The 26,927-nt window shown below is 41.1% G+C and overlaps 1 protein-coding gene across 3 annotated transcripts in view; it reads right to left on the reverse strand.

Annotated features, from left to right (window-relative positions):
* Window positions 1-23,942, reverse strand: part of HIPK1 (homeodomain interacting protein kinase 1) — a 51,426-nt gene extending 27,484 nt beyond the window's left edge. For all 3 annotated transcript variants that reach the window (XM_061631947.1, XM_061631946.1, XM_061631944.1), the window contains exons 1-5: window positions 23,551-23,942; window positions 15,579-16,656; window positions 6,245-6,368; window positions 1,196-1,315; window positions 152-238 (exon numbers count right to left, since the gene is read on the reverse strand). In XM_061631947.1, the coding sequence (XP_061487931.1) occupies window positions 152-238; window positions 1,196-1,315; window positions 6,245-6,368; window positions 15,579-16,654 (1,407 nt within the window). In that variant the 5' untranslated portion in view covers window positions 16,655-16,656; window positions 23,551-23,942. The remainder of the gene's footprint in view (window positions 1-151; window positions 239-1,195; window positions 1,316-6,244; window positions 6,369-15,578; window positions 16,657-23,550) is intronic.
* Window positions 23,943-26,927: the final 2,985 nt, after the last annotated feature.

The following is a 26,927-nucleotide window of genomic DNA, read 5'->3' on the forward strand; positions in this document are numbered from 1 at the left end:
CCCAAGAAAGTGTTAACAGAACTGCAAACTTAATTCCTGAAGGGGTTAGTGACACAATTAACTCCTATGTAAAGTGAGCGTAAAATACTTCTACTCTGGATTATCTTGCTTGTACCATAAAAGGCAGAATTACTCTTTCCTTGCAGCTCACCTGTGCCATGTCATCCAAACAGTTGAAAATGTACTTCCGAGCCTCCTTTGATTTTATTCCTGTCTCCAACTCATGTTCCTCTGGAGTCTATCAAATAAAACAGAGGTTACAAGCAACTGTAGCACAGTTTTAATATTTTAGTGCAATAAAAGTAAAGGTAGGTCAACAAGCAATCAGCCATTAACAAAAGGAATGCCCTATGAAGCAGAAATGATAGGCCTTTATAACCTTACCACCTAAGCTTGTGAAAATGGCACAGTGTCAAATTAATGTTCTCATCTATATTCCCTAGGACAAATACCAGCCAACCTAAAAAAAGTATCAGATATTTCACAAGGCAGCCATAATGCCATGCTTCAGAGGGTTTCTGAAGAGGAGTTCAAACTCTGAAAGGAGGTTTTAAATCACTGGGTGGCTTTACAACAAAAGCAGAAATCATTACAAATGTGAAAAAGATTTTCTGACAATATATCTTTTTGTAAAAAGAATTTGTCACTGAACAACTCTTTCAAAACTAATTTGGATGATCTTAAAATCATCTTAAGATAGTGTTATTTCTTCTCCATTTTGCTGGTGGCACAGACAGCCTTCTATGGACATGTCTTGTAAATCTCCAAAAGAGTGTTTGTTTCCAAAAACACTCAGCTACACAAACACTAACAAAATGTGACTATAAATAAAAAATAAATGTATTTTTGAAAATTCCAATAAAAAACTTTGCTCCTGTGCACACATTAGTCTCATCAAGAATTTAAGTAGCTCTGTTTATTGTATCTGGTTCACTGGATGTATCCAGAGAAGTGCATGTGTCAGACACAATGACAGAACAACATGCGATGGGAGTGTAGGTAGCAAGACAGAGGAATAAGACAGACCTGCCCCTCCTCTTCACTGATCCCTCCTTCAATGACTTCCTGTTCTACATGTGAAGAGCCTCCAGGCAAAGAGATAGATCGAATAGACAGATAGACAGACAGACGGCAAGTAGACCTTACAATTTAAAACATGTAACAATAAATTGAATGTCTAAAGAAAAATAAAAACCTTTAGCCTCCACAGTGGGTATCCCAAGTTTGGATCTCTGTTAAAAAACCTGCTTGTTTTCGTTCCTGCACTCAGAAGGTACTCTGCTGGAAGTCCTTGGGTTTGTGAAATGTAACGAATCTGAAACAAACAAAAAATAAAGATATCCATGACAAAACTGGAAGAAGGAAAACATAGAGTAGATCCTTTTTAACAAAACAGCCTCAGTCAATATTCACATAACAAATTTCCATGCAGAAGCAAAGAAGTTTCCTTTACAAATCTTAGTTGTGAAATATATTTATTTATTTATTATTCGATTTATATCCCACCCTTCCCCCCAGCAGGAGCCCAGGGCTGCAAACAAAAGCACTAAAAACACTTTAAAACATCATAAAAACAGACCTTAAAATACATTAAAACAAAACAACTTTAAAAACGTTTTTTAAAGCTTTAAAGACATCTTTTTAAAAAAGGGTAAAAAAAAATATTGTTAAAAAAAAGGTTTAAAAAAAAGTTAAAAAGCAATTCCAACACAGATGCAGACTGTATGCCACTGAATTATTCATCTCCAAACATGTTTTGGGGCGGATTCCCAGTTTCTGGTTAGTTTGAACCGATTTATAGACTGGACCTAGGATACAACCATTTCCAGTGGGTTCCAGTGTGATGCCAATGATGCAATAACAGTGCACCAGAGGTCTGAGGCCATATGTTGTAAGGGCTAGTGCATCCCAGGACATTCCAATTATAAGAAATAAAATATCACAAATACTAAGAACATCTTTCCCTCACCAGTTAGTCTCTTAAAGCGTTCTAGCACTTTTGTCTTTACTTAGCTGTCCTGCAACAAGGACACCCAACCAAGTACGGGCTCTAGAAAATCCTATATGATAACCACTAGAACGTTCATTTCTTTCACAGGCATCAAATACATGAAAACACAATATCAAAAATACCCACTTTTATATTTGCATAAAGAAACTACCCTGCTGTTTCTCAGTTACTTTCTGTCTCAGGCTTATTACTTTTGTACTCATCCCTTGAAGATTAACAGTGCTGAAAATACAAGAATTCAGCAAAAGTAATGTAAAACATTAACCTTAAGATACACTTCATACACAATATTTTACCAGCAGAGGTATTTGTGAGTAAAAGCGGAAAGTATGGGTATTTTGTAGTATGTTAAGAAAGCGTGATTGGCACATGTACATGCTATTAAAAAGCCATATACACACTTTTTACTCATTTTTACATGCATTACATTTTTTTTGCCTACACCAATGAAGGTAAAATATTTGAAGGAGCCTTCAGACCAACCTATACACAAAGGAAAACATTTTGCAGACATGCTGAATGTTTCAAGCTCAAAAAACAAGGACCAAACAGATAAACACAGATACATGGTTCTACATAGTTATGTATCTAAATGACAGTCTCAACCACACATCGAGGTAAACCAATCTTGGCCACTTAGCTCCACTACCATGCAGGGAAAGCAAAGCATGATCCATGACTTAGCATCCCGTCTGAATTGGGGATAGTGGTTTGTTTTCACTCCCAGCAAACCATGATCTCTAACCAAGGTTTGTTCATGGTATACTGATCACGGTTTGAGTGAAACAAACCAAAATTCCTGGTTCAGGCATAAAACCAGGAAGCATGATTTGTTTCCCTTGTAGGAAGGAACAAAATAGCCTGTCCAGCCTTTCCCAACCTTTGGGTCCCCAGATGTTGCTGGACTACAGTTCCCATAATTCCTGACCACTGGCCATGCTGGCTAGGGCTGATGGGAGTTATAGTCCAGCAACATCTGAGGACCCAAAGGTTGGGAAAGGCTGGCTATATTGTATACACTCCCACATGAACATTCAATATAGGTGAGGAAACAGAGACCTCATTGGGCTACTCACACCAAAAGGGATGCCTCCAGGGAGCTGTTCTCTTGACCTGCAACTGCCTGAAAGAATGCCTGTGGTCATCTTAAGCAGAGGCAGCAGGCAACATTCATGCCAAGCACAACCTGGATGACTCCCACCCTTCCTCAGTACAGAGGTGCTGTCCACAGGTACTGCATAGGCATAGCCAGGACAGAAGCTTCATGCCACCAGGCTGTGAAGGAATCTGGTGGGTCATCTGGTGCACCCTCTGCCAGAAGCAGAGGTGTACTGGACCTGGTATGATACTGGACTTTCAGCATTTTATGGTATCCTATGCATTAATTGATTTTGAGCAACCGAAGACAACTGTACACATGGATATCACGAAATGGTCCATATAGGAATCAAATTGACCAAAAGGTGGAGAAGTTCCACACTTTCTGAGAAAACAAGACCAGGAGCAGACTGCGGTACAGATTATGAACTGGTCGTATTGAAGATCAGAGTAAAGCTGAAGAACAACAACAAAGTAATCATAATGCCAAAATACAATTTAAATAGCATCCCAGAGGAATACATAGATCAAAGGAACAGTTCTGAGGCTTTAAGCTTGGTTAATAGAGAACCAGAAGAACTATGGACTGAAGTCAGAGACATTATCAGGGAAGGATGCAAAAAAAAAATACCTCTAGTTAAAAAGAAAAAACTCAATGGATGACTGACGAAACTCTTAAAATGGTTAAAGAGAGAAGGAAAGCAAAAGCAAAAGGAGATAGAAACACGGTTAGAATCCTAAATGCAATAATACAACGACTAGTACGTAGAGACAAAGAGAACTATTACAATAGTTACCGTATAGAAATAGAAGAGGACAACAAAAATGTAGAACAAGAGCCCTATTCCAAAAGATTAGAGATATTAAAGGGAAATTTAAACCAAGAATAAGGATGTTGAATAATCAACAGTGGAACACGCCGATTGGCCAAGATAAAATAAAAGGATGATGGAAGCAATACACTGAAGAACTGTATAAAAGAGATGCAAGGATGACAGATTCATTCACGGAGGTGCCATATGATGAAGAACCAGAAATTTTAGAATGTGAGATGAAAGCTGCTCTTAAAATACTTGGAAACAAATCACCTGGAACAGATGGCATACCAACAGAGTTGCTACAAGTTACTGAGACGGAATGTGTCCAAATTTTGACAAAATATTTGTAAAAAATATGGAAAATAAAACAATGGCCCACAAACTGGAAGCTTTCAATATATATCCCAATTCAAAAGAAAGGGGATCCCAAGAAATGCACTAATTATCAAACTATTGCCTTAATATCCCATGCAAGTAAAGTAATGGTCAAGATTCTACAACAAAGGCTCTTACCATATATGGAGCGAGAAATGCCAGACGTCCAAGCTGGATTTAGAAAGCAAAAGGTACCAGAGATCATATTGTAAGCATACATTGGATAGTGGAATGGACCAAGGAATTTCAGAAGAAAATCACCCTGTGCTTTATAGATTACAGCAAAGCCTTTGATTGTGTAGACCATGAAAAACTACAGAATGTTTTAAAAGAAATGGGGGTGCCACTGCATCAGATTGTCTGGATGCACAACCAATACCCTGGACAAGAGGCTACTGTAAGGACAGAATATGGAGAAACCGACTGGTTCCCCATCAGAAAGGGTGTGAGACAGGGGTGCATTTTATCACCCTATTTGTTTAATCTATATGCAGAACATATCATAAGGAAAGTGGGATTGTACCAAGATGAAGGAGGTGTAAAAATTAGAGGGAGAAATATCAGTAATTTAAGATATGCAGACGATACCATACTACTAGCAGAAACCAGTAATGATTTGAAACAAATGCTGATGAAAGTTAAAGAGGAAAGCACAAAAGCAGGACTACAGCTGAACAGCAAGACTGAAGTAATGACAACAGAAGATTTATGTAACTTTAAAGTTGACAATGAGGACATTGAACTTGTCAAGGATTATCAATACCTCAGCACAGTCATTACCCAAAATGGAGATAATAGTCAAGAAATCAGAAGAAGGCTAGGGCTGGGGAGGGTAACTATGAGAGAACCAGAAAGGTTCTCAAATGCAAAGATATATCACTGAACACTAAAGTCAGGATCATTCAGACCATGGTAATCCCAATCTCTATGAATGGATGTGAAAGTTGGACAGTGAAAAAAGTGGACAAGAGAAAAATCTACTCATTTGAAAGGTGGTGTTGGAGGAGAGCTTTGCGGATACCATGGACTGCGAAAAAGACAAATAATTGGGTGTTAGAACAAATTAAACCAGAACTATCACTAGAAGCTAAAATAATGAAACTGAGATTATCATTCTTTGGACACACAATGAGAAGACACTAGAAAAGCCAATAATGCTGGGAAAAACAGAAGGGAGTAGAAAAAGAGGAAGGCCAAACAAGAAATGGATTAATTCCATAAAGGAAGCCACAGACCTTAACTTACAAGATCTGAACAGGGTAGTTTATAACAGGTGCTACTGGAAGTCACTGATTCTTAGGGTCGCCATAAATCATAATCGACTTGAAGGGACATAACAACAATCTATTAAAAAGGAGTTTAAACACCCTAGTAATTTTTATAATCCTGTAATTTCTTATCTAGGATACTGGAACACAATGGAGCAATGCAAAACAATACAAGGTATTTTACAACTTGCTTTACCTTGACGTGAGTGTGTTTATTTCACATGTCACAAAATCAGCCCAAGATAGCCATCACTTACTAACTACTATGGGGCTCTAGGATGAACTTGTAATATCTGAAAGCATGTTTCCTGATCCGTATTTATCAATCTGAAAACAGGAGGACTGTTGATCAAATCTAACCATCTCTCTAGATCAACTGCCAAGTGCCCATGAATTAGATGTTTATAATCCAACTACAGATGCAACTGCAATACAATCCTAACATTATTTACTCAGAGGCAAAATTCACTGAGTTCAATGACAGTTATTCCCTAGCGGAGCTACTTAGGACAGCAGGCTTAAATACCATGAAATCAGGTCAAGGTACCTTTTTGTTAGCAGGAATGTGGCTAAATTTGGACAGGTATTATAAAGGGCTAAAATGATCTTAAAACCAGGCATAAGTATGAATTCAGATTTTAATGTAACTTGAATAAACATCCTCACATACTTACCTGATCATATTCTGATGCTCCTGGGTACAGAGGCCAACCAAGAAACAGTTCAGCAATCACACAGCCCAGTGACCACATATCAATAGCTTCACAAAATGGCAAACCCAGGATGATTTCAGGGGCTCTGCAAAACATGCAACATTACTTTTGCTTATTATTCAATGAGCCTGCAATCAAAATTTCCTAGCAACTTCACAAATCCCATCAAATTGACTGTGAATTTAAAAGTTTAGATTAAATTTATAGCCTTAACTATTTTTCCACAGTACACTAGCTTTGTTTCTAAGAAAGAATGAGTAAAACTGCAAAAGCAATAAACTGTCCTATGACACCTTAAAAAGACTAAAACATTTATTATGGCACCCCAAATAATGTGTGACATGTGATAAAGTTTGCTTTGTCCCACACAGGTGCATGTTATAACAAGTTGTTAGCCTTTCAGATGCCGCAGGACTCTACTGTTTTTGCTGGAAAAGACTAACGCTGCTCACCCTCTGAAATCTCAAAGTGCTTGTATTTTCTTTAAACAGGAACAGCAATGCACATAGTTTCCACAATACCAGGACAATGTGGTCTTCAATTCAAGGAGTTCAGCTTGGGTAGCCCGGCACAAAAACATATGTCTGTATCCAACTGGTGTCCCTCTGCTGACAGGAGGCTCTTTGATCCAGAGAAGCTTTCCATCAGCTGAACAGGGATTGAGATGTTAGTAGTTCCCCCTCCCCCTGCAGCCTCCCAATATATGTTCCAGAGGTTTGGAAGACCCTTTGGAACAGTATGGGAAATGCAACAAGGGACTACAGAGGGAAGAGATGGAATTGCCACAAATGAGCTTGATCCCTATTCTGCTGACAGAAGCCTCCTCTGGATCAAAGAGATCGGTGTCAGCAGATGGACACCAATTTGATGCAACCCAAGCCCAAACCTATGCCCTGTATACTTCAAAGTAAGTCCCATTATGTTCAACAGGATTTACCCCCAGGTAAGTGGGCACAGAATCACCTTTCCACACAATCAGTCTTCGACTGCAAACTAAGACACTCATGCTTGAGAGTAATTCAGTGAACTGAATTCAGGGGGAACAACTACTTCTGAAGCACAGGATGAGACTGTTTATGTTTTAAAAGCACCATAGTGAGAGAATGTCCTGACCAGTTTAGCACACAATTAGCTAAAATATTTCATAGCATACAATCTAAATCAAGTGATCAAGGCAACAGCATGGATTCATTGGGAAACAGCAACTTTGTTGCCAGACCTGCTGGATTATTATTTATACAGTAGGGCCCCACTTCCCGGAGTTCCGCTTCCCGGCGTTCCGCTAATGCGGCGGCTTTGATTCCCCGTTTTTAAAGCCGATTTTGCTTTTGCATCATTTTGGCATCATTTTCACACGACGTGCCCCATTATATTCAATGGGGTTCCGCTTTACGGCGATTTCCGCTTTACGGCAGGGTAAGCGGGGCCCACCTATAACTGGAAATTTTCCATCAAATGGAAGAAACATGTCTAGAAATGTGGTTATAAACACAGGTTGCAGTTGAATGCCAGATCCAACATCTCTAGCTGGCTCCATGTTTCTTTGCCCAGCTTCCTTGCTCTCTTTAGCTCGATGGACCCTAATGTCTGCCCACTGCCTCACTTGTAACCTTACCTCAACTGCCTTCTTGCCCTTTTCTCTTCAGTCTTATTTAGGTGCAAATTTGATCACCAAATCTTGCAATGTTACTTAGCTGTGCTTCTACACAGTATTTATTCTTGACCTTTTGCTTCTAGGCCTGTTAATTCTGGCAGTTTTTCCTACTTAGTGGGAGGGATGTTAATTGATAGGTACACAAATAGGTATGAGATGAGAGTAGCAACTGATGTAGCAGATGCTGACTATACAAAGGCACTGATATCTCCCTTAAGCAGGAGAAAGCAGTGTGTTTCCCTATGCCATTTCTAGATGGAAGAGGCATTTGTGAAAGGTTATACAACCAACAAAATCATCAATTCAACTGTGTGTGGAAACAAAAGAGAGCAGTGGCCATCAATCTATTGAGTTTCAGCCACCAAACTCCTCTTTTTGTTCTAAATTATCTTTGATCAGGTAACCAGCTATATTTTTATTATTATTATATTATTATTTTCACAGGCATAAAGAAGGAATGAAGTGTTTCACATGAAAAGGATTTGCAAAGCCAAGAAACAGCCGAGAAAAGAAGTATGTTCTGTTTGCACTGAGGTTCTGGTGTTTCAGATAGAGGGAATGCAACAACAGAATTACAAGAATTGTGTTCTGTAAGATGAAATATTGCCACCTCCCATGCAGGAAGATCTAACAGCAAGATTTTTTTTTCTCATACAAAAAGATTTTAAATCTGAAATCAGAGCGATACTTTTCTTTTCTAGAGAAGGGCTAGGATCCTATGCAGGGAAGAAGTGTGCACACTTGTGGAGCTTAGCATTTGTTCCGGGCACAGCTGTTCCCACTGTCAAAGAGACAAGCTGCTGTTCCATTTTACAAGTGGCTTTTTCACTCCACTGTCAGAAGGGCTAAAAAACACACACCACAAATGCTCCTTTTGTACATGGTATGTGTATGTCTTATTCAGAAATAAGTCTCATTGCATTCAATTATGCTTATTCCCAGGTAAGTGAGCATAGGATTGCAATCTTAGGTAAGTGGGCATAAGAGTTCATAAGATATGGGTGTTTTAATCACAGCTTTCATGGTGTCTCCTTGAGCACACTAAGCATATGCTGTAGAACTTAAATACACAATCTGAGTCCCATGAAGTGTTTCAGAAATGTAGGATTAAACTTTGGCCAAGCAGGATTTTTGTTTTCTGTAGTTTTTGAGAGCTTTTTTTCACAGCATTCAGTATGAGTAAGGAAATAAAGCCAAAGAAAAGCAAGAGTAATGACTTCCACAAGCTAATTAATGATGGAATGGGGCAAGACTTGCAAAGTCCTGGGCCAAAAAGGTATGTGACCCTTCATGTATCCCAATAATAACTAGTATGTAGTTTTGTAGTATGAGTGTTTTGAAAGAAGCAAAGACTACCAGTGTTGAAACAATGATCCTTCAACATCAACTTTGCTGGACCGGCTATGTTGTTCAAATGCCTGATCACCATCTTCCAAAGCAGCTACTTTACTCCCAATTTAAGGATGGAAAATGGAATATAGGTGGACAGCAAAGGAGGTTTAAAGATGTTCTTAAAGCAAATCTAAAAAAATGTAACATGAGCATTGAGAACTGGGAAGTCTTGGCCCATGAATGGAGGATGGCTATTATCAAAAGGGCTATGGAATTCGAAGAAGCACGAATACAGGGTGAATGGGACAAACGAATTAAGGCACGTCAAACAAATCCTCATCGCGACCATCTTCCATCTGGAAGCCTATGTCCTCACTGTGGGAGGCTGTGTGGATCCAGAATTGGCCTCCACAGTCACTTACGGACCCACTGTTAAAGACCTTCTCTTGGAAGACAATCTTACTCAACAACAAGTGATGGCCAATGAAAAACATGAAGTATGAAGTCTCTCCTGTAACATTTACAACGTAGTATAGAAAGTTATCTTATATGCATTGTGACTTAAAGAAAATTTTAGTAAACTAGAAGTCCTCTTGGCTTTAGAGGAGTATGAATATAATGCCATAGGCATGTGCTCTCTTCAGGAATACTAGACTAAGAAAATGCAGAGACAGGAGTGGATGATGAGCAAAGTAGATTGCATATGCTGCAGAGAACCTTGAACTCACCCTGCTTCCTAAGGATGAGGGACACGAGCATCCACATCTATTTAGAACCTCTCTCATTAACAAGATGGCTTTTCTAATAAAGCAAAATCCTTGTCAAATGCCCTTCAGATATGTGGCATATGAACTGGCACAGATCTATATAATAAGGCTGGAGATCCAACATATGAAGATGGATACAGAAAACAAAGCACCAGCTAAATAAAGTAAGTGAAGCAGCCTTTTTCCAGAATCACATGGCTTAGCTGGCTTATTTTGAATCATTTTGAGCCATCTGCTTGTGGTATGTAGTGAACAGAATTACAGGGATTAATCTTGGGCAAGAGAAATTGCAATGGGCATAATGATGCAGTAGTCCCTCCCAGAATAATCTTCTGTTATTTCTAAAATTTCAGCTTCTCAGGATGTTTTTGTCTGGGCTATCTTTTACCACCCAGGTTTGAGACTGGCTGGCACTCTAGGTCTACCAACTATTTCTCAACCTTCTTCACAAGAATGTTTATTACAGCAGAAACTCTAATTCAAGGCAGTCACCTTAGGCTACACACAGGATGAAAGTTTACCATCCTGATATCAAATGGATGCAGGCAATACCGTGCTCAAATTTAGAATCAAAGAATCATAGAATAGTAGAGTCGGAAGGGGCCTATAAGGCCATCAAGTCCAAGCCCCTGTTCAATGCAGGAATCCAAATCAAAGCATTCCCGACAGATGGCTGTCCAGCTGCCTCTTGAATGCCTCCAGTGTCGGAAAGCCCACTACCTCCCTAGGGAATTGGTTCCATTGTCGTATGGCTCTAACAGTTAGGAAGTTTTTCCTGATGTCCAGTCGAAATCTGGCTTCCTGCAACTTGATCCCATTATTCCATGTCCTGCACTCTGGGACGATCGAAAAGAGATCCCAGCCCTCCTCTATGTGACAACCTTTCATGTACTTGAAGAGTGCTATCATTCCAAATTATTCTTTTACCGCATAAAATAAAAGCAGTACACAGTTACAAAGCTGGCATGACAGAGCTGAAACACCATCCTACATCTACTCCTAAAGGAATACAACAAGAGCTATCATGTTTTCCTCCCCAAACTATTTGTGGCAATATTGAATACATACTGGGTGTTGCCACTGTTTGGATTCTCTGTAATACAAAAGTTTCTTGTATTAGTTCATAAGAGTGGCACTCTCACATTAAGAAGCTAAAATTTGGGCTCTTTAATCATAGTGAGAGTTCTTAGTTTTGAAATACAATTGGGTCATAAATACAATAAATTGACTCTAGGTTACTCATTAAATACCCCACACAGTGAAAATGCATATGAAGCATCTGTGCTGATTGTTGCTCACTTCTGTTATGTCCAGATTCATTTGAGGACATTTACTTCCAGACCTGTTAAGCAAGACAATCCTTTCCTTAGTGCAGGGATAGCTAAAGTAGTGCCCATTGGTTGCTGCTGGACTTCAACTCCCATCAGCCCCAACTAGCATGGCTTATGGTCAGGGATGAGTAGAGTTATAGCCAGTAACATCTAGAAGCACCACTACCCACTTTAATGGCTAATTCTACCTTAATTAAAGTGTGTATGTTAGCAATCATGCAAATGTGTCAGAAAGATAAGGTGGAAAATAGCGTTAAGAGCTGCATGGGGAATAACAGCAGCTTGTTAAGGGTCAGTAGGAAACTTCCATCCATGGAATACAGGAAGCTGCCTTATACCAAGTCAGACCATTGGTCCATCTAGCTCAGTATTGTCTATCCTGACTGGCAGCTCTCCAGGGTTTCATATAGGACCTTTGGCATACAAAGCAGTTCCTCTTCCACTGAGCTATGCCCCTTCTCAGGGATATGGGCTCCAAACATAATGCATATTACTTGCCTATTCCTGTTTGCAAATATTACTGCTTCTTGTTGAACATTAATGATAACACTGTTCCAGAAGACAAGATCATTTTGAAGATGCTTGTAAACCTTACCAAACTCCAAATAAAAATATTTCCAGTTTAGAATGAAAAATGTTTTATGCAACATTATATACAGTAGGGCCCCACTCATACGGCAGGTTACGTTCCAGACCCGTCTAAAAGTAAAACGCACCAAAAAGCAGAACTCTGTCAATAAAATGGTGTCTGATGCCCAAAAATGCCGTAAAAGTGGAACAAGCACCATATGAATGGGGCCTTACTCTAATTGAAAACCGCTGTACTAGCGGAACGCCGAAAAGCGGGGCCCTACTGTGTTGTAAATCACTTTGGTACACCTCATGAGACCTTGTTTTCATATAGTCTTGTAACTTATGATTTACAGTTTCAGTGAATATACAAGACGATATCATGCAGTTTCTGCATGGCACCTCTCTTACAGAACTAATCATACCTTTACCAAAACATTCCTACAAAAGTACTTACCCATCCCCAGTAGCCAAACGCCCCATGTACCTGCATTAATAGAGGTTTATTGGGATGTGGTACCCATCTGAATGCTCAAACCCTCTGGATAACTATTATGTGCTTGTGTTAATTTTTCAACTATGCTCCAAATTCTTATATACAATCCCTGCAGCAAATACACAGACATCTTCCAATTCTGGCTGCTGCTAGGATGGAGATCTCCAAGCACTGGAAGACCTCCTCATTCAAACCCTGCCTACATGTATAGCACACTAGATTGTAGAGGACAATATTAAATGCATCAACAGGAAGCAGGCAGAGAGGTAAGGATTGTAGTTCACATAGGTTCCTGGGTCAGCATGCTGAGCTGGCAGGATTAACATTTAAATTAGAGCTAGGAACACAGCTACTGTCCAAAAAGATGTCAAATGTAATTAGGTGAACAAAAGTCATTTTTGCTATTTTCATCTCACACCATTGCATGCACTTCCCTCCTCTAGTTGATTATCTTCCTTGATTAGAGCAAGTAGTTCCACTGAGCATTCAAATGGCAAAACCAAACTTCACATAGAGCTGCACAAATAAAGTATAACAGACAAAGGCATCTTTATGTCAACTTGTCCTTTTTCAAGGAAATGGGGTACATTTTTTGGTAAGGAAATGGGATTTATTGAATTTGTTTTATATTGTGAACTGTGCTTTTACTGTTGCAAATACAAATTGCTTTTAAAAAATAAAATAAATAAATACAGGAACATTCACCACTATCAGTTCCTTGGAGGTGAAAACTCTCACTGACTATCTCGATATCAGGATATGTGCGTGGCTGTTTTTTCTTTGCCTTAAATGCAAAATGGCTCCATAGACAGTTCAACATGTGGATATTTCTATACCATCCAATAAAGCAAGTTCTCTGGACAATTTTGTAAAAATATTAAAATAAAAGTTCTAACACATGTCTCCCTCACCTTCACAGACCAAGTTTGACAAGTGGATAGGGCCACTCATCTTTCAATTACATGATGTCACAATGTCAGGTGCCCTGTTTTTGTCCACACCAATCAGCTGATCATCAAGACTTGTAAAGTGCTGTGCAGGGCTGTGCAAGTTCCCACAAGCAGCTGATCATTGGGCCTTGCAGAGCTTTGTGCACAAAGCACCCAAGCCTCAATAATCAGCTGATCATCAGGGTTTGCACAGCTCCTTATAGAGGGCTGCAGAAGTCCCACCAATCAGCCAACTATCAATGCTTATACAGGGCTTTGACAATCAGTTGACCAGCAGTGCCTACAAATGTCTGGCTCAGCTGCATCCTTACTTGCCCCAGACCTGATGTCATATATTGCATGGGCATCGCTTAGCAAAACAAAAAAATGTGGAGGCTTGGCAGCCTAATTAGGCCCATAAGCAAGAGGTTCCCCACCCCAATCAAACAATAATTGTGGAGCAGGGGAGGGGAAGAGTAATCCAAGGAGCTCAAGATAGCATACATGGTGTCCTGCCCACAAGCCTAGGAGGCAGGTGTGATTTGCTTAAAATGTGATGATCTCTGCAGTTATACGTGTTTTCCTCATTCATATTACTATACAGAAAAGGAGAAGGGTTCTTTCTTGAAAACTCACAACAGGTCAAAGGATGAAGTGCTGGAAGATGGTGGAGCTGACAAAAAAATTGCTTGGGAATTCAAGAGGGTAGGAGAAATATTGATATTTTCCATTTAAAAGTTTTTTCAATATTGCAATCAGCTTGTAGGCTTCTGTCAAACCATGATTAAGTTTTGACTGTTCTTTCTTTGGTATGATGGCATTTACTCTGGTTTGTAGTCATAAAAAATGAAAAGCTGAAGGACGTATTTGGCCAAAATCAGTTCAGGAACATAGTATCTTCTGTGTTGTTATGCAAGCCAAGCTCAGGTTAAAAATACAGGCGCCCCCAGTAGCATCAACCTCTAAGTCTTCCTCTCCTCTTGTCCTGCTATTGTGCTGCACAGCAGAGCTCTGCTTCTCCCTCTCTCGGGGCCTAATGGCTGGTTACCATTAGGCTATGAGATAATGGAACAATTGAGGCCTAAATAATCTTGGGATCAGTGTTGCCCAGAGCAGGGCGATGTTGAAGTGAGTGCACACAGATGGCTTCTTCTGAAAAGCCTTGACAGGTGCCTCAAGAAACTTGGATGCTATTGCTCTGTGTGAAAAAAATTGGTCACACTGGCCACATTCATACGTCATTGTAAACCAGAAACCATGGCTTACGATACACAAGAGAAATCACACCTGCTATGCTTCTCCCCACTTGTGCTGGGAGAAAGCGGACCATGAACCTTGGCTTGGCACTACGTCTGAACTAGAGATTGCAGGTTCTTTTCAGTTCCACGAAGCCACAATCAGTACCCATGGTCTACTCTTGATTTATCATACGTGACTTGTTGGGAATAACCAACCCATGATCTCTGGTTCAGATACAACACTAAACCAGGCATCATGGTTTATTCATTCCAGCATAAGCCAGGAAGAGCAACACAGACATGATTTCACTTGTGCATAACAAGCCATGATTTATGTAACATATGATGGCAGGTACTGAGTACTCATTTGCATATGACAGGTGCCTGACAATTCTGTTGGTACAAACATCTGAGCTTCCTAACACCTGGCAGTTTCTCAGGTACCACCATTTTAACACCAAGTGTGAGGCATACAAGTGCCAACACCCGTATGAGACTTTAGATGAAATCATAGGCTTGGGCACATTCAGAGGGATATACATTGTTTTAAAATGTTTTAAGGTTTTTTTCATGTGGTATGGATGACTACAGTTTGAGAAAGTTAAGTCTCCCTTGTGGATTTGTGTGGGCTTTCAGATTCTGGCTACGTCATTCAATGTACTGCACTTTACATCCAAATTCTAGAAGTATGGAAAAGTTCAATTTCTAAATGTCAACTGATGACATATCACCCCTTGGAATCTGCACTCTGAATGCAGCAGTAAAGTTTCTGAGTCCCTACTCAATTTTAGCAGCCCAGTTATTCAAAAATACTTACAAATATTTTGTAAAGTTGAAAACTCAAATAGAAAAGAAACAGGGAAGGAGCAGAAGCTGCAACTAGACAGCTGTGATTTCAGGAAACAAAAGAATTTGTGTATGAGTACAGGATGAATATCATGCAAAAAAATTGTTTGAAGACATGAAATGGTTACTTACCTATAATAGCGCGATTGCAAGTAAGTAGAACACACAGCTTTCGACACATGACTAGCAGAGCCAAAGTCTATGACCTTCACTCTGTAAGGCTGGCGCACAGGATCAACTAGCATGATGTTTTCAGGCTTTAGGTCTGCATGTATTAGACCCAGGCTTTTCAGTTTCATCAAGGCAGTAGCCACCTGTTGCAAAATCGGCCGAATATATTTCAGAGGCAGGGGGCTAAACTTGTTTTGTTTTAAGAAGTCGTACAAATTTTGTTCCAGCATCTCAAACACCAAGCATGTATGGTTTTTGTGTTGAAAACACTCATAAGAGCGGACGAAATTATACTCATCGGCGTTCTCACTACTCAGCCGGGAAAGGATACTCACTTCAATCTGCCCCTGCCTGGCATAGGAAGGGTGGTTTTTTAGGATTTTGATTGCTACTATCTCCTTTGTGCTCCGCTTCCAGCATTTTGCCACCTGCCCAAAGGTTCCTCGGCCCAAGAACTCCAGCACTTCATAGCTGTTTGTCATGGAACAAAGGATTTCATGCTGGACCAGCTGGTAATCCCCTTCGCCACTGGAACTACTGCTTTTGGTTGTTACAGTGGTGGTAGTGGCCGCAGCACCCACCGCAGGTCTGTTTTGCAGCATGAGAGGTGGATGTTCCTCAATTATTTGCACGCTACCGTTGCTGTCAACTTCTTCACTTTTCCTTTTTAATCCACATTTTTGATATGGTTCCAGCAAAGCAATATTAGCCCTGTGTGTTAGGGCCTGGCTGTTTTGGAACGATGTTGTTCCACCACTGCCTGTGCTATCTGCTGCTGTGACCACAATGTGCTCAACTGAAGGAGCAGGGAGAAGGAGGCTCTGGTCATAAGCAGGGATGCTGAAATTTGCTACCTGGTGAGAGGAGCTGGTTGGCCCTTGAGCACCTGGGAGATTTTTGCTGTGACTGTAATACTCGTCACCGTTACTCTGTCCTGAAACATCCCAGCTAGTGGGCTCCACTTTTAGTTTCTTGGCACTGCAGAAGGCACTCGAAGATACTGATGGAGGGGAGAATACCTGCAGCTGTGAGGCCATACCTGAAGAGGAAATAAAGAGTCAATTAACAAATAAATGTATGGTTCATCAAGCAACAAGATACCACAGCTTTCTTATATCTGCTGAATAGTAATGGCCAATGTGTGATCTCACCAAGAGTTTCCCAAAGCTCATGTTGCAATAGCAACAAGGCAGATGGGAGATGTCAAAGTCTATCCATAGATTGCCTACAGCAACACAAAAACTGCCACAAATAAGCAGCCAAGCAATACTACATTCTTGTCACCCTGACTGGCTGACCTACATAGATGGGGAGATGGATCAGAAAAAATTAAAAGTAACTTTTTATTTTGGACAGGAAAACATACAATTTTCCTTTTAGAACAGGCCTGTAAATGGTCAGATGCCTGGCTACAAGTAAAGTAACAATTTGTCAACAGTTCTTAAGTGAACAAAATGGGGTCAAGTAGATGTGCTGGTAAAAACTTTGTGGGGTTAACATGTGCATACTTATTTGGTGTTTCAAAGGATCCATCATTTCCGCTTTGCACTATTACAGAAAACTTATATAATCCTCTTGACCATGACCAAACAGGCTGTTCATCCTTCCTCTGCCAAAGTACAACCCACTTATAATTAAGGATTGGAGTCACATTGCTTCCCAACAATTGCTCCTACAGACAGGTCAGCCTTCCCAAAGGATACTCCCCAGACTCATAGTTTAACTGTGGGTAAAACATTTTTTAACCAACTAACTGGCTTTTAATCCATTTCAAAGGTGTTTTGAGAATACAAAGGGAAAATATTTGTTTTGTTTTTAAGTGCAACTTAAAAGCTATCCCTCATTGAAAAAAGGCAACTTATGCAGAGCAGAATAAAGCCTTAGACATATTATCAGTCCTGCAAAAAGGACACCGCCTTTGATTAAGCAATGTCAGTATCAGATACCACTAGTCCTTACTGATGATGGCCTGATGTTTCCTCTTGTTGTAGGTTTACTGCTTATTTATATTTTATTGTTTTTCACTACTTTGGCTCTGCATGATAAAAAACATTACAAATATTAAAAGTAAACACTAGTAATTTCACTATGAAAGGTTATTACCAGAAACAAACTGTTAGACCATTTATACGTTTTTGCCTTAAGTGAAACAGAGAAGAGGAAGCCAACATCAGTACAGAACCTACTTCAATTGGACCTTCAAGGTCCAAGTCTTTACATGTTGTCAGCCTTTTTAGGGGGACAGATTTAAATCTGCATCTCACAGTAGAGGTTACAGACATGATGCCCTCCAGATGTTGGGGACTGCAGCTTCCATCAGGCCCAGCCAGCATGGCCAATAGCCAGGGATGATGGGTGTTGTAGTTCAAAACGTCTGAAGGACAGTTAAATTTTGGTTATACACTTTTAGAGAATTAAGATCACTCTGGCAAAAGGAAAGAAAGGAAGCCTGAAGAACTATCCTTCTAACTTCAAGAGACCACTTATGAAAGCCTGAGTTTTAAAAACTGATGTTTTTAAAAACTAGCAGTGAACATATGCCCACAGTTAGTCAAACCAAGTTTTCCTAGAAGACATTAAGACTAGTATAACACCAGATCACAGTCAATTCACACATGCTTCATCTAATTGTGACTAGGGTTTGGCTGCTTTTGTAATTGTTCTCATTTTGGAACTAGTTTCTCCATTTTAAACAGAATGATTCATTCACAGTATTGTTGACACCACTGTGCCAGTTAATATGGAGAAGTTTGCTAGGAGGCAGGGTAGAAACGATGTCAGTGAAGCAACTTATTCCATCGATGCAATTTAACATTTGCCCATAGAGGACAGTAACAAGCTTCTGCTTGTGTCATCATTCATATAGGCCCGTGCACACTGGCACTCCTTTACTCAGTGACCCGGTTCCCATGTAAGACCAAAGCAAACAGTGGCTTAGTGCAAACAAGTGAGGTGCAGGTTCACAGAGAGAAGATCATGGCCACTTTGCTTCTCTTCTGGTCTTGCTGCTGATGTGCTCTTGTGAGCTAAACCATGGTTTGGCTTAACATTATATCAGGTTCATGGTTTATCTCACTCCAGGCAAACCATGAGCTGTAGCCATGGTTCTTTCTATGGCTTACCACTCTTAGTTTGTCCTGCAAGATAAACCAGGAGTCTGGACACAATGCTAGCCAAAACACAGCATAGCTCACAGAGTATGACACCAGCAGGACCAGAGGAGGAACAAAGTGGCCTCTGGGAACTGGCACATTTGTTCTTTCACCCTAAGATATTGTTTGGCTTACTCCTTAATGTTACATGCAATCTGGGCCAGTCTAAAGTTCAGCACCAAAATCAGTTTAGCAGAAGGCAGCTCTACTTTGATTTTTTATGTTACTAGATGCATATATGAAGACTGCCAAATTAACTCATTCTTGCCAGTGATAAGATGCAATCCAGAGTAAGTTATGCACACCTGAACACTCAATTTCAAAGCAATTTCAAGAATGATTTCATCTCCTCTGGACTGCACATAATGAATTTAAGTATGTCTCATCAGGCATGTGGATTGCCCTGATATAAAAACAGGGTGCTCCTTAGAACCTTACATGATGTGATTGAAGACCAAGACAGTCAGGAAACAAGAAAGCATATCACAGGACAAAAGTCTGGTCCAAAGCACCCATTTCAAAACACTGCATCTCATTGCCAGCTGCAGTGACACACACATTACAAAACAGAAAGCCATCAATTCCTGGAAAAAATGAACTTCCTGTACACTGCCAGCCCTCTGTTCAACTGGCTATTCTCGTATCAACATCCCATCAGAAATGCTGAGCCTTCCCTGCTCTATTAGAGCTCAACAGCGAAGTGCTTTTTTCAATATGCTGCATTTCTTCCCAATTCTGAGAACAATAGTATGTTTAGTCTTTCTGAGATCAGCTAATCTATTTGTTCAAGTTGCCTCAACAGAATCCAGTCAGAAGAGTTCTTCTCTCCCTCCCACCCATGCCTTAACCAATTGTTGTGAAAGTATTTCATATCTTACTGTAGGTAAGCCAGGTCGTAGCAAAACTGGCTGCTATGATCTATAAGCCAAACAATAACCAGATAGCAATGCCTTGTACTCACTACTTATTCAAGGGCAGATTAAAGGAGTAACATGTATACGTTTTCTCTGCGTTGTTGGCAAAGAGTCAACCATTTTCAAGAGCTAATATCCGTTTCAACATTTTATTCCAACTCTGTCAGGAGCATGTTGGATGAGTTACTAAAAACCAGTAGTAAGAAGGGAAAAGTCTGGCTCCAAGAGATGCCCCTTCAAGTTCACACTCTGACAACATCTGTCCTGAAGGATAAATGTAGTAGTAAAAACATAATATCAAGTTTCAAAGAACAGCCACAAGTTTCAGTAAAACACTTTTATCAGTATCCAGGAAACTGTCTTAACTCCAACCCCATCTTGTGTGTAGGCTTGGTCAGATGCCACATCAGCACCATTTATGCTTTATAAAACACATCTTAGTACAAAATTCTATCTGTAAAACTAAGAACATCAGGCTGTTTTGCTGTTATCCAATTCCTCAGCATTACTACCACTTCGTCAGCCATGTCAACAATAAGTTCACACTAGGCCCTCATCCATTTCCAATAAATAAAGGTGTGACCCCAACAGTGGCAGGTTTTGCATTTCACAGTATTGTGACCTAGATATCCTCAGAATGAGGACTGCACTATTATAACAGGTTTCTAGACTGATCTGTTCAGTTACGATATCAATGCAGATCCAAAGCTTACCAGGAAGACAACCTGGTTTTCTGCCACAGTCCTGGACTAAATAAACCTTTGGTCCTATACAATGTATTTTGTTGTTTAATACTGCCTGTTAATGAACAACATTAATTAAAACTGTTTTAAAGCAATATAGTAGAATAATAGTTTTAAGATATTAGCATAAACTGCATTGGCAGACTGCCTATGAGCCTATAAACCGGAGAGACACCCCACCCCAACATGCCTATATGAATTTTTAAATGGCTTCGGTTTGGTTCAGTTTGCAAAGAGGCTGCTTGAGACCTGATGGGAAAAGTAGCTGAAAGGGTTTAGTTTGCCATCTCATCTGAGAGGATGTTGCCAGTCATATGCTCAGGACATGGCCTTTGGCAATCCAATCCGAAAAGCAATTTTAAAATTTGGCCCTCAGGAGAGGAGCCCATTGTTCATATCCTATCAAGCTAGCTAAAAAGTGAATGCCACCGCCTGTCTTCACAAAAGAAAAGCCCATTACCCTGACCATACAAACATAATAGGTATGGAAATTAAGAAAGGACACCTGTCTGATACAATCAATCCTGCACTCTCCTTTGAGGCTTTTGTCCAGAAAGGTATAAAAACTGGACTCATAGAGCCATGTCCTATTCTGGGCCTTGGTCACCTACTCTGCTGAATATCACTCTACCTGAAATCACCTGCTGAATCACTTAGCCAACCAGAACCCAGGGGTCTGACTGTCCCGTTTTTCCTTCACTATCTCTGGACCCCTGCCTGCCGAAGTTACTTCAAAAGCTCTTTTCAGGGCTCCACTACTTTTCCTGCTTTGCTCTGGACTTTGCTAGCCAAAGCAGAGATCCAAGAAGCCATTTCAGGGTCTGCCTGCTGCATTTGCCGTTTTCCTGGCTGGTCCAGGAATTTCAGCGTGCTCCAGTTCTACTTCCAGATTGTCCACCGGGGCTGGGAAAGGTATATCTTGCTCTCTATCCCGTCTTCTGGCAGTCCTTTCCCTACAAATTGTAGCCTCCACATCTGCTTCGTCTGCAGACTGTTCGTGAGACTGTTCTTCAAAGGTGAATTTCTGGTCCTCCCTACCCAGCTGCACATGACTGAGGCCTAATCTGCAAAATAAGTCCAGAGAGAGAAAGGGCAGGCCAGTGTGCCTTCCTTAGTTGTGCTGAACTCAATCCCTCCATCTTCTCTTGTGCATTTTGTTCTTGCTCTTTCGTGTGTGTGTTGAGTGTGTATATGAATTTCATTATAATTTGGTTTATTTAGCTAATTCCCTCACACATGTTGTTACTGAGCTATCCCCACTGATGTCAATAAATATGTATTGGTACTGAGCTACTCCCCATTTAAGCGTTAAACGTATATGTGTTGATTCTGTGTGTGTATGCTCAATAAATACCTCCATGTTTAAGACCTGCGTGAGTGTAAGTTACTAGGTAAATCTGCAAAGATGCACTATTGCCAATGTCTAAAGATCCTAATTCACAAGAACTTGGAATATGCGAATGTGAAACGTGTCTACAGAGCAATCTTGCTAACAACTGTGTCAGCTCTCGTGTACTTTGTGGGTCTTACAGTGGATCTTTAAGTACATGTGTATCAGCCTCATTCAACAAAATATAAATAAAAAACAGCGTTTCTGAAATCTTCATTCACCTCATCTTACTCCATATTATATCAGTTGCAGATTTCAACTTCTATGATAAATTCTGAGAATCCCCATTAGAGCAACTTGGTAAAGGAGTTAACTTTTGGTTTACATATTGAGGAGCAAACTAAGGCTAGTTATTTCTAAAGTAGATATTTACAGGCTTTAGATGCAGTTTAGCTATAGACTTCTGCTACTTATTCCTGTGTTCTTCTAACAGTGCTAAAGAGGTTTCTCAGATACCCTCTGAATATACCAATAAAGACCTGCTTTGGCTCCAGGCACAATCACTCAGCATCTGCAACAAGAAAATGCCACAACACATGCAGGGCATGTGAATTTATCAAAACAATCTAATAAACTAATAGTCCACTTGTGGGGTTACTGGGGAATCCAACAGCAATTCCAAGTTATCTCACAGTTAAAACTTTTGCTATAGGGTCGCATTGCTTCTAACACTTTGCTAATAAATTTTTGCTCATTGCTGGTTTAAAACACATTACAATTTTGTTAATGGTTCAAGTACAGCTCAACAGAATTCTCTTGCAGTCCCTCCACAGCTCAGGGACCCAGCCTCTCCAGATAGGATGGGAGAGACACCAGCCTGAAACCTGGAGAGCAACTGTCAGCCACTGTACTCAATACTGAGCTAGACGTACCAAAGGCTTGCCTCCCTATAAGGCAGCTTTCTGCTTCCCCCACCCACTGTCATCTACCACCCAATCGTCCTATGGGAAGGATTCCAGGAGAGAGGTGGAACAAAGACCATCACAAAGCCTGCTCCAGACTGGACTATGGGCTACCCCCTTCCCAACACAAGGCTATTCTACCACCTGTAGGGAAAAAATCCTGATCACCTTTTAATATGTTGATATTATTTAATGTAGTTTCTTAAAGTGTGGTTTAATACTTCTTGTAAGCCACTTTGGAAGGTTTTATATCTATAAAGACGAGATATAAATAATCATAATAACTTAAATAGCACAACCACAACAAATGTGGCACTGGCAGTAGAATAGACCTCTACAGTAATTTTTTTAAAGGGATGTATTTCAATTTACTGTATTTTAAACTTGGCGGCAGCGCAGACAGATATGAAAACGCAATTTGCTCTCTCCGCTCACCGACCTGAAGCCCCAGTGACTTAAATAAGAGGAAAGAATTAGAGAGTAGAAATCCCACCCGCCAGACCAAAACGAAAAAATGGGGGGGACACCCCATGATTTAACAGGTTCAGATATGGATGAGTATAATCAGGAGCAATGCAGGAACCTGAAAATCAGCCCACGATAATTGACTCACCCGGGGCCTTCCCACTTATCAAGAACGATTCGCTTGTGCTAGCAACGTTCGCCCTCTGTCTTCCCAGACAGGCCTCAGTGGCCGTCAAGCACGATGACGGCCACTGAACCCGAAAACCGACCTGCCCAGGACGAACCGAAAAGCTCTCCCAGCGGCCTGTCCAGCCACATCCTACCAGCAAGCCGCCCCGAAGGACAGAGATTCCACCCCAATACTTACTCGCCACAGTTGGGGGTGTCTCAGCCGCGGGCCGGGCCGGGAGCTGCCTGCCGGTGCCGGGGGACGAACGGGCGCATCCTAGCCCCGGGATACGGGGCCGGCCCGGGCAAGGGGGAGCGCGGCCGCCGTGGCCCTCTCGAGGCGGCCAGCCCTGGGGCAGCCCCCAGGCCGCTCAGCTGCCGCTTCCGCCAGGCTTTGGCCCCCGTCGCCCGCCAGCGAGCCCGGCCCGGCCCCCGCTTCTCTTCAAGCTGCCGCGCCCTCGGGGCCCCTCAGCTCCGCTCAGCTCAGCCGCTTGGGCTCCGTTCCGCGCCCCTCGATCGAGCCAGGCTGAGCCAGCCGAGCCCAGCACGCAAACTACTCCTCACACTCTAGGCGCCAAGGCGGAGGTAGACGAGCGTCGAGGCAGGGATGGGACCAGGACCACGTGATCAGCGGCCGTTGGGCCACGCCGATTCCGCGGAGGAATCCAGGCTTTCGGCAGTGACGGAATCAAATGAGACATTTTCTTCGATAGTTACGGACGCAAAACATTTCAAAATGCAAATAAATACACGCCCCAACAACCAGATCCAGGCCACTTGGAAGGAAAAAAGATACCGTACTGAACAATCAGAGTCCAATTCCAAGCACGTTCACTGGAGAAACAACAAATCCCACTGAAATCAGGACTTCCCTGGGCATAGCCGATAACATAAAACGGGCAGGATTCCCTGTAGAATTGGGATCCCGGCGAAGTCTAAATTCAGGAGGTAGGGCATTTGTGGCGGATCCTCCTGACATACCTACGCGGCTGGCCACGACATGAAAAATCAGTGCTATGCATCGTACTTGAGAGTAAGCGCCACTGAGTACCGACAGTTGCTTTGGGGCAAGCATGTATAGGAACAAGCATACTAATTTCGGTTTTCCCCTAGCTCTTTTACATACAGCATTATTCTAAAGAAAAGCCTTCTTGTGTCTTCATATGCCACGTGGGCCCCTTCTACATTTTGACCCAATCAAGTATTGGAGAACTCCACTTGCCTCTTTTTCTTTTCAATATGGTTATTACCTCTCTGTGTTCAGATGTTCGTCTGCTGCTTTTAGCTTCCATCTTCATGCAGATGGAAAGGATGTGAAAGTTAAGGTCAGCTAAAGGATGTGAAAGGCAAGTTCAAAGTTTCTCCTTTCTCGATCTGTCAAAAAGCGGAGGCCCTCTGATCAAGCCCAGACGACCCTAGCTCAGCCTGTTGTCCGCTGAAGGCCTAGATTTCTAGAAAGAGAACAGGAATCCGCTCCGAACAAGCCCTTGGGGATTTTTTCTAGAGTTTTTTACGGTTTAAAACCTCCAGCGAAATATTTTTATTGGTCATTCTGAATCTAGCCAAACACAACGCTGCTAGAAAATATACTAGGCTGTTTCCTGGGAAGGGGAATTTTATATAGTGACTACTCTGTCTCCCCTGGCCATAACAGTAGTATTCAAATGTAAATACGATATTGTTTTAGCACCTTTGTGGGGAAGATATTCACCACTCAGGATCCATCAATACATTTTTCAATAGATTCATCAGTAGCCTTTGAGGACAAATATAATCACAACAAGATTACTAGTCAATAGAGATAACTGTAAATAATAGAGTCGCTGTGAAGTGTTTTGTAATTACTGTGATCACGTTAGTCTTCCAGTTTTGCTAAGGCAAGTTCACATTTTTGTAAATTAAAATCTTACAAGGGTTAAGGTTCACCAGAGAACATCGCTATTTATGATAGCATTCTACAAGTCTTTTGATACTCAGTACATTAAAACAATAGTTACGAAATGATTACCATCCTTATTTTACAAAAGGGGTCCAAGGTGCATTAAAAAAAGACCACAGGGTTGGCAATCTGTTTCGTCGTTGTTGTTGATTTGCTCTAACATATCAGGAATATAGAAGCAGTTGTAAAGCACAGAATGGTGTGGGGGAGAAAAATAAATGTGTTCATTGCGTCCTTCAGAACTGAAATAATACACATGGCCTTCCAAGCTTCCCCCCTACCCCTGGGGATCCAGGATCTCAAGTCTAGGATCTAAAAGTACCTCACTGTACCACTAAGGCCTGCCCCTGCATATTAATGAACTCATGCGGTCAAGTGCCAATCAGCTTGGAAGCAAAAAGGGAACAGCCAAAAATAATGTGGGGTGTCTATATCTTTGGGGGAATTCATAGGCACACAAAAGTAAGTAAGTTTGCAAATTAAAAGAAAAACGTGTTTAAACCTGTAACAGAACAGCCTGAGAAGGACCAATGACATTTTAATTCATATGGAATGTGTGAGGTACCTTTGGGAGAGAGATAAAACTGGAAAGGAGGGGGAAGGGAGAAAGAGAGGATGTTGGTCTGCTCAATTTATACAATTTATAGGAATATCCTCAGAAAAGGGAGTTAGAACTAGAACTCAAATTAAGGGAAATTCCCCTCCTTGCAATATACAGAGAAGTTTCAGGAGGAAAAGAGGGACAGCTCTTCCCTTTTCTATTTTCTAGAACCATAACCAGCAATAAAAATGATTACATTTGGGTCTAGAAACCCGCATCCAGTACAGCTGGGGAATGTTTGAGAGAGCAAGAACAAAAATACTTTTTTCCCTCTCACAAGGCCTGAACGGAAGTATTTTGTTACATACCCCCACTAGTGTTAAACCACCTGTTTTACTATAACCCTCTACAGTACTGGTCTCTCTCAGAGCTTGGAAGATTACTTTTTAAAAGTAGTAATTACTGTTACAATTACAATTGCTCTGAAAGTAACTGCTATTACATTTCAGTTACTTTTTTAAAAAAATGCCTACAAGGTGCTGGCCTTGGCTGCTGCACATCTAAGTAGACTAAAACAACATTAAAAATAAACACACACATACAGAGGTAGTAGAATAATTCTTTTCCCCCTCCCATAAGATAGCAATGGTGGTCTCTCCGTTGGTAAGGGAGGTGGGGAGGGAGGCAGAGACTACTACTCAGATCTTTGCACATCAAACCAAGTGCAACCCACACACACACACACAGACACTCAGCCAGCAAGCATAATCTCTCTCAACCATCTCCTGGACCCTGCCCTGCCACCAACTAAGGGACACTCACCCAAGCAAACATTTTCTCCTGAGTTGCAAAAAAGTTAAAATACTGCAAATGCAGCACAGTAGCCAGAGAGGGTGGTGGAAGCCACTTTGTATGCCAAATGCAAACACAGTATTCTCTCTCTCTCTCACACACACACACACATGTTATCTTTCACCTCCACAGTTTTATATCTCTATTCTGCTGCTGCCTCCTTCTCCTTTATCCATGTTCTTGCCCTCTGGCTCCTCTTTCCCTCCACTCCATTCTTCACCACCACCATCCATTTTTTAAACAA

This window comes from Rhineura floridana, chromosome 6, assembly GCF_030035675.1.
Source record: "Rhineura floridana isolate rRhiFlo1 chromosome 6, rRhiFlo1.hap2, whole genome shotgun sequence".
NCBI classification, from domain to species: domain Eukaryota; kingdom Metazoa; phylum Chordata; class Lepidosauria; order Squamata; family Rhineuridae; genus Rhineura; species Rhineura floridana.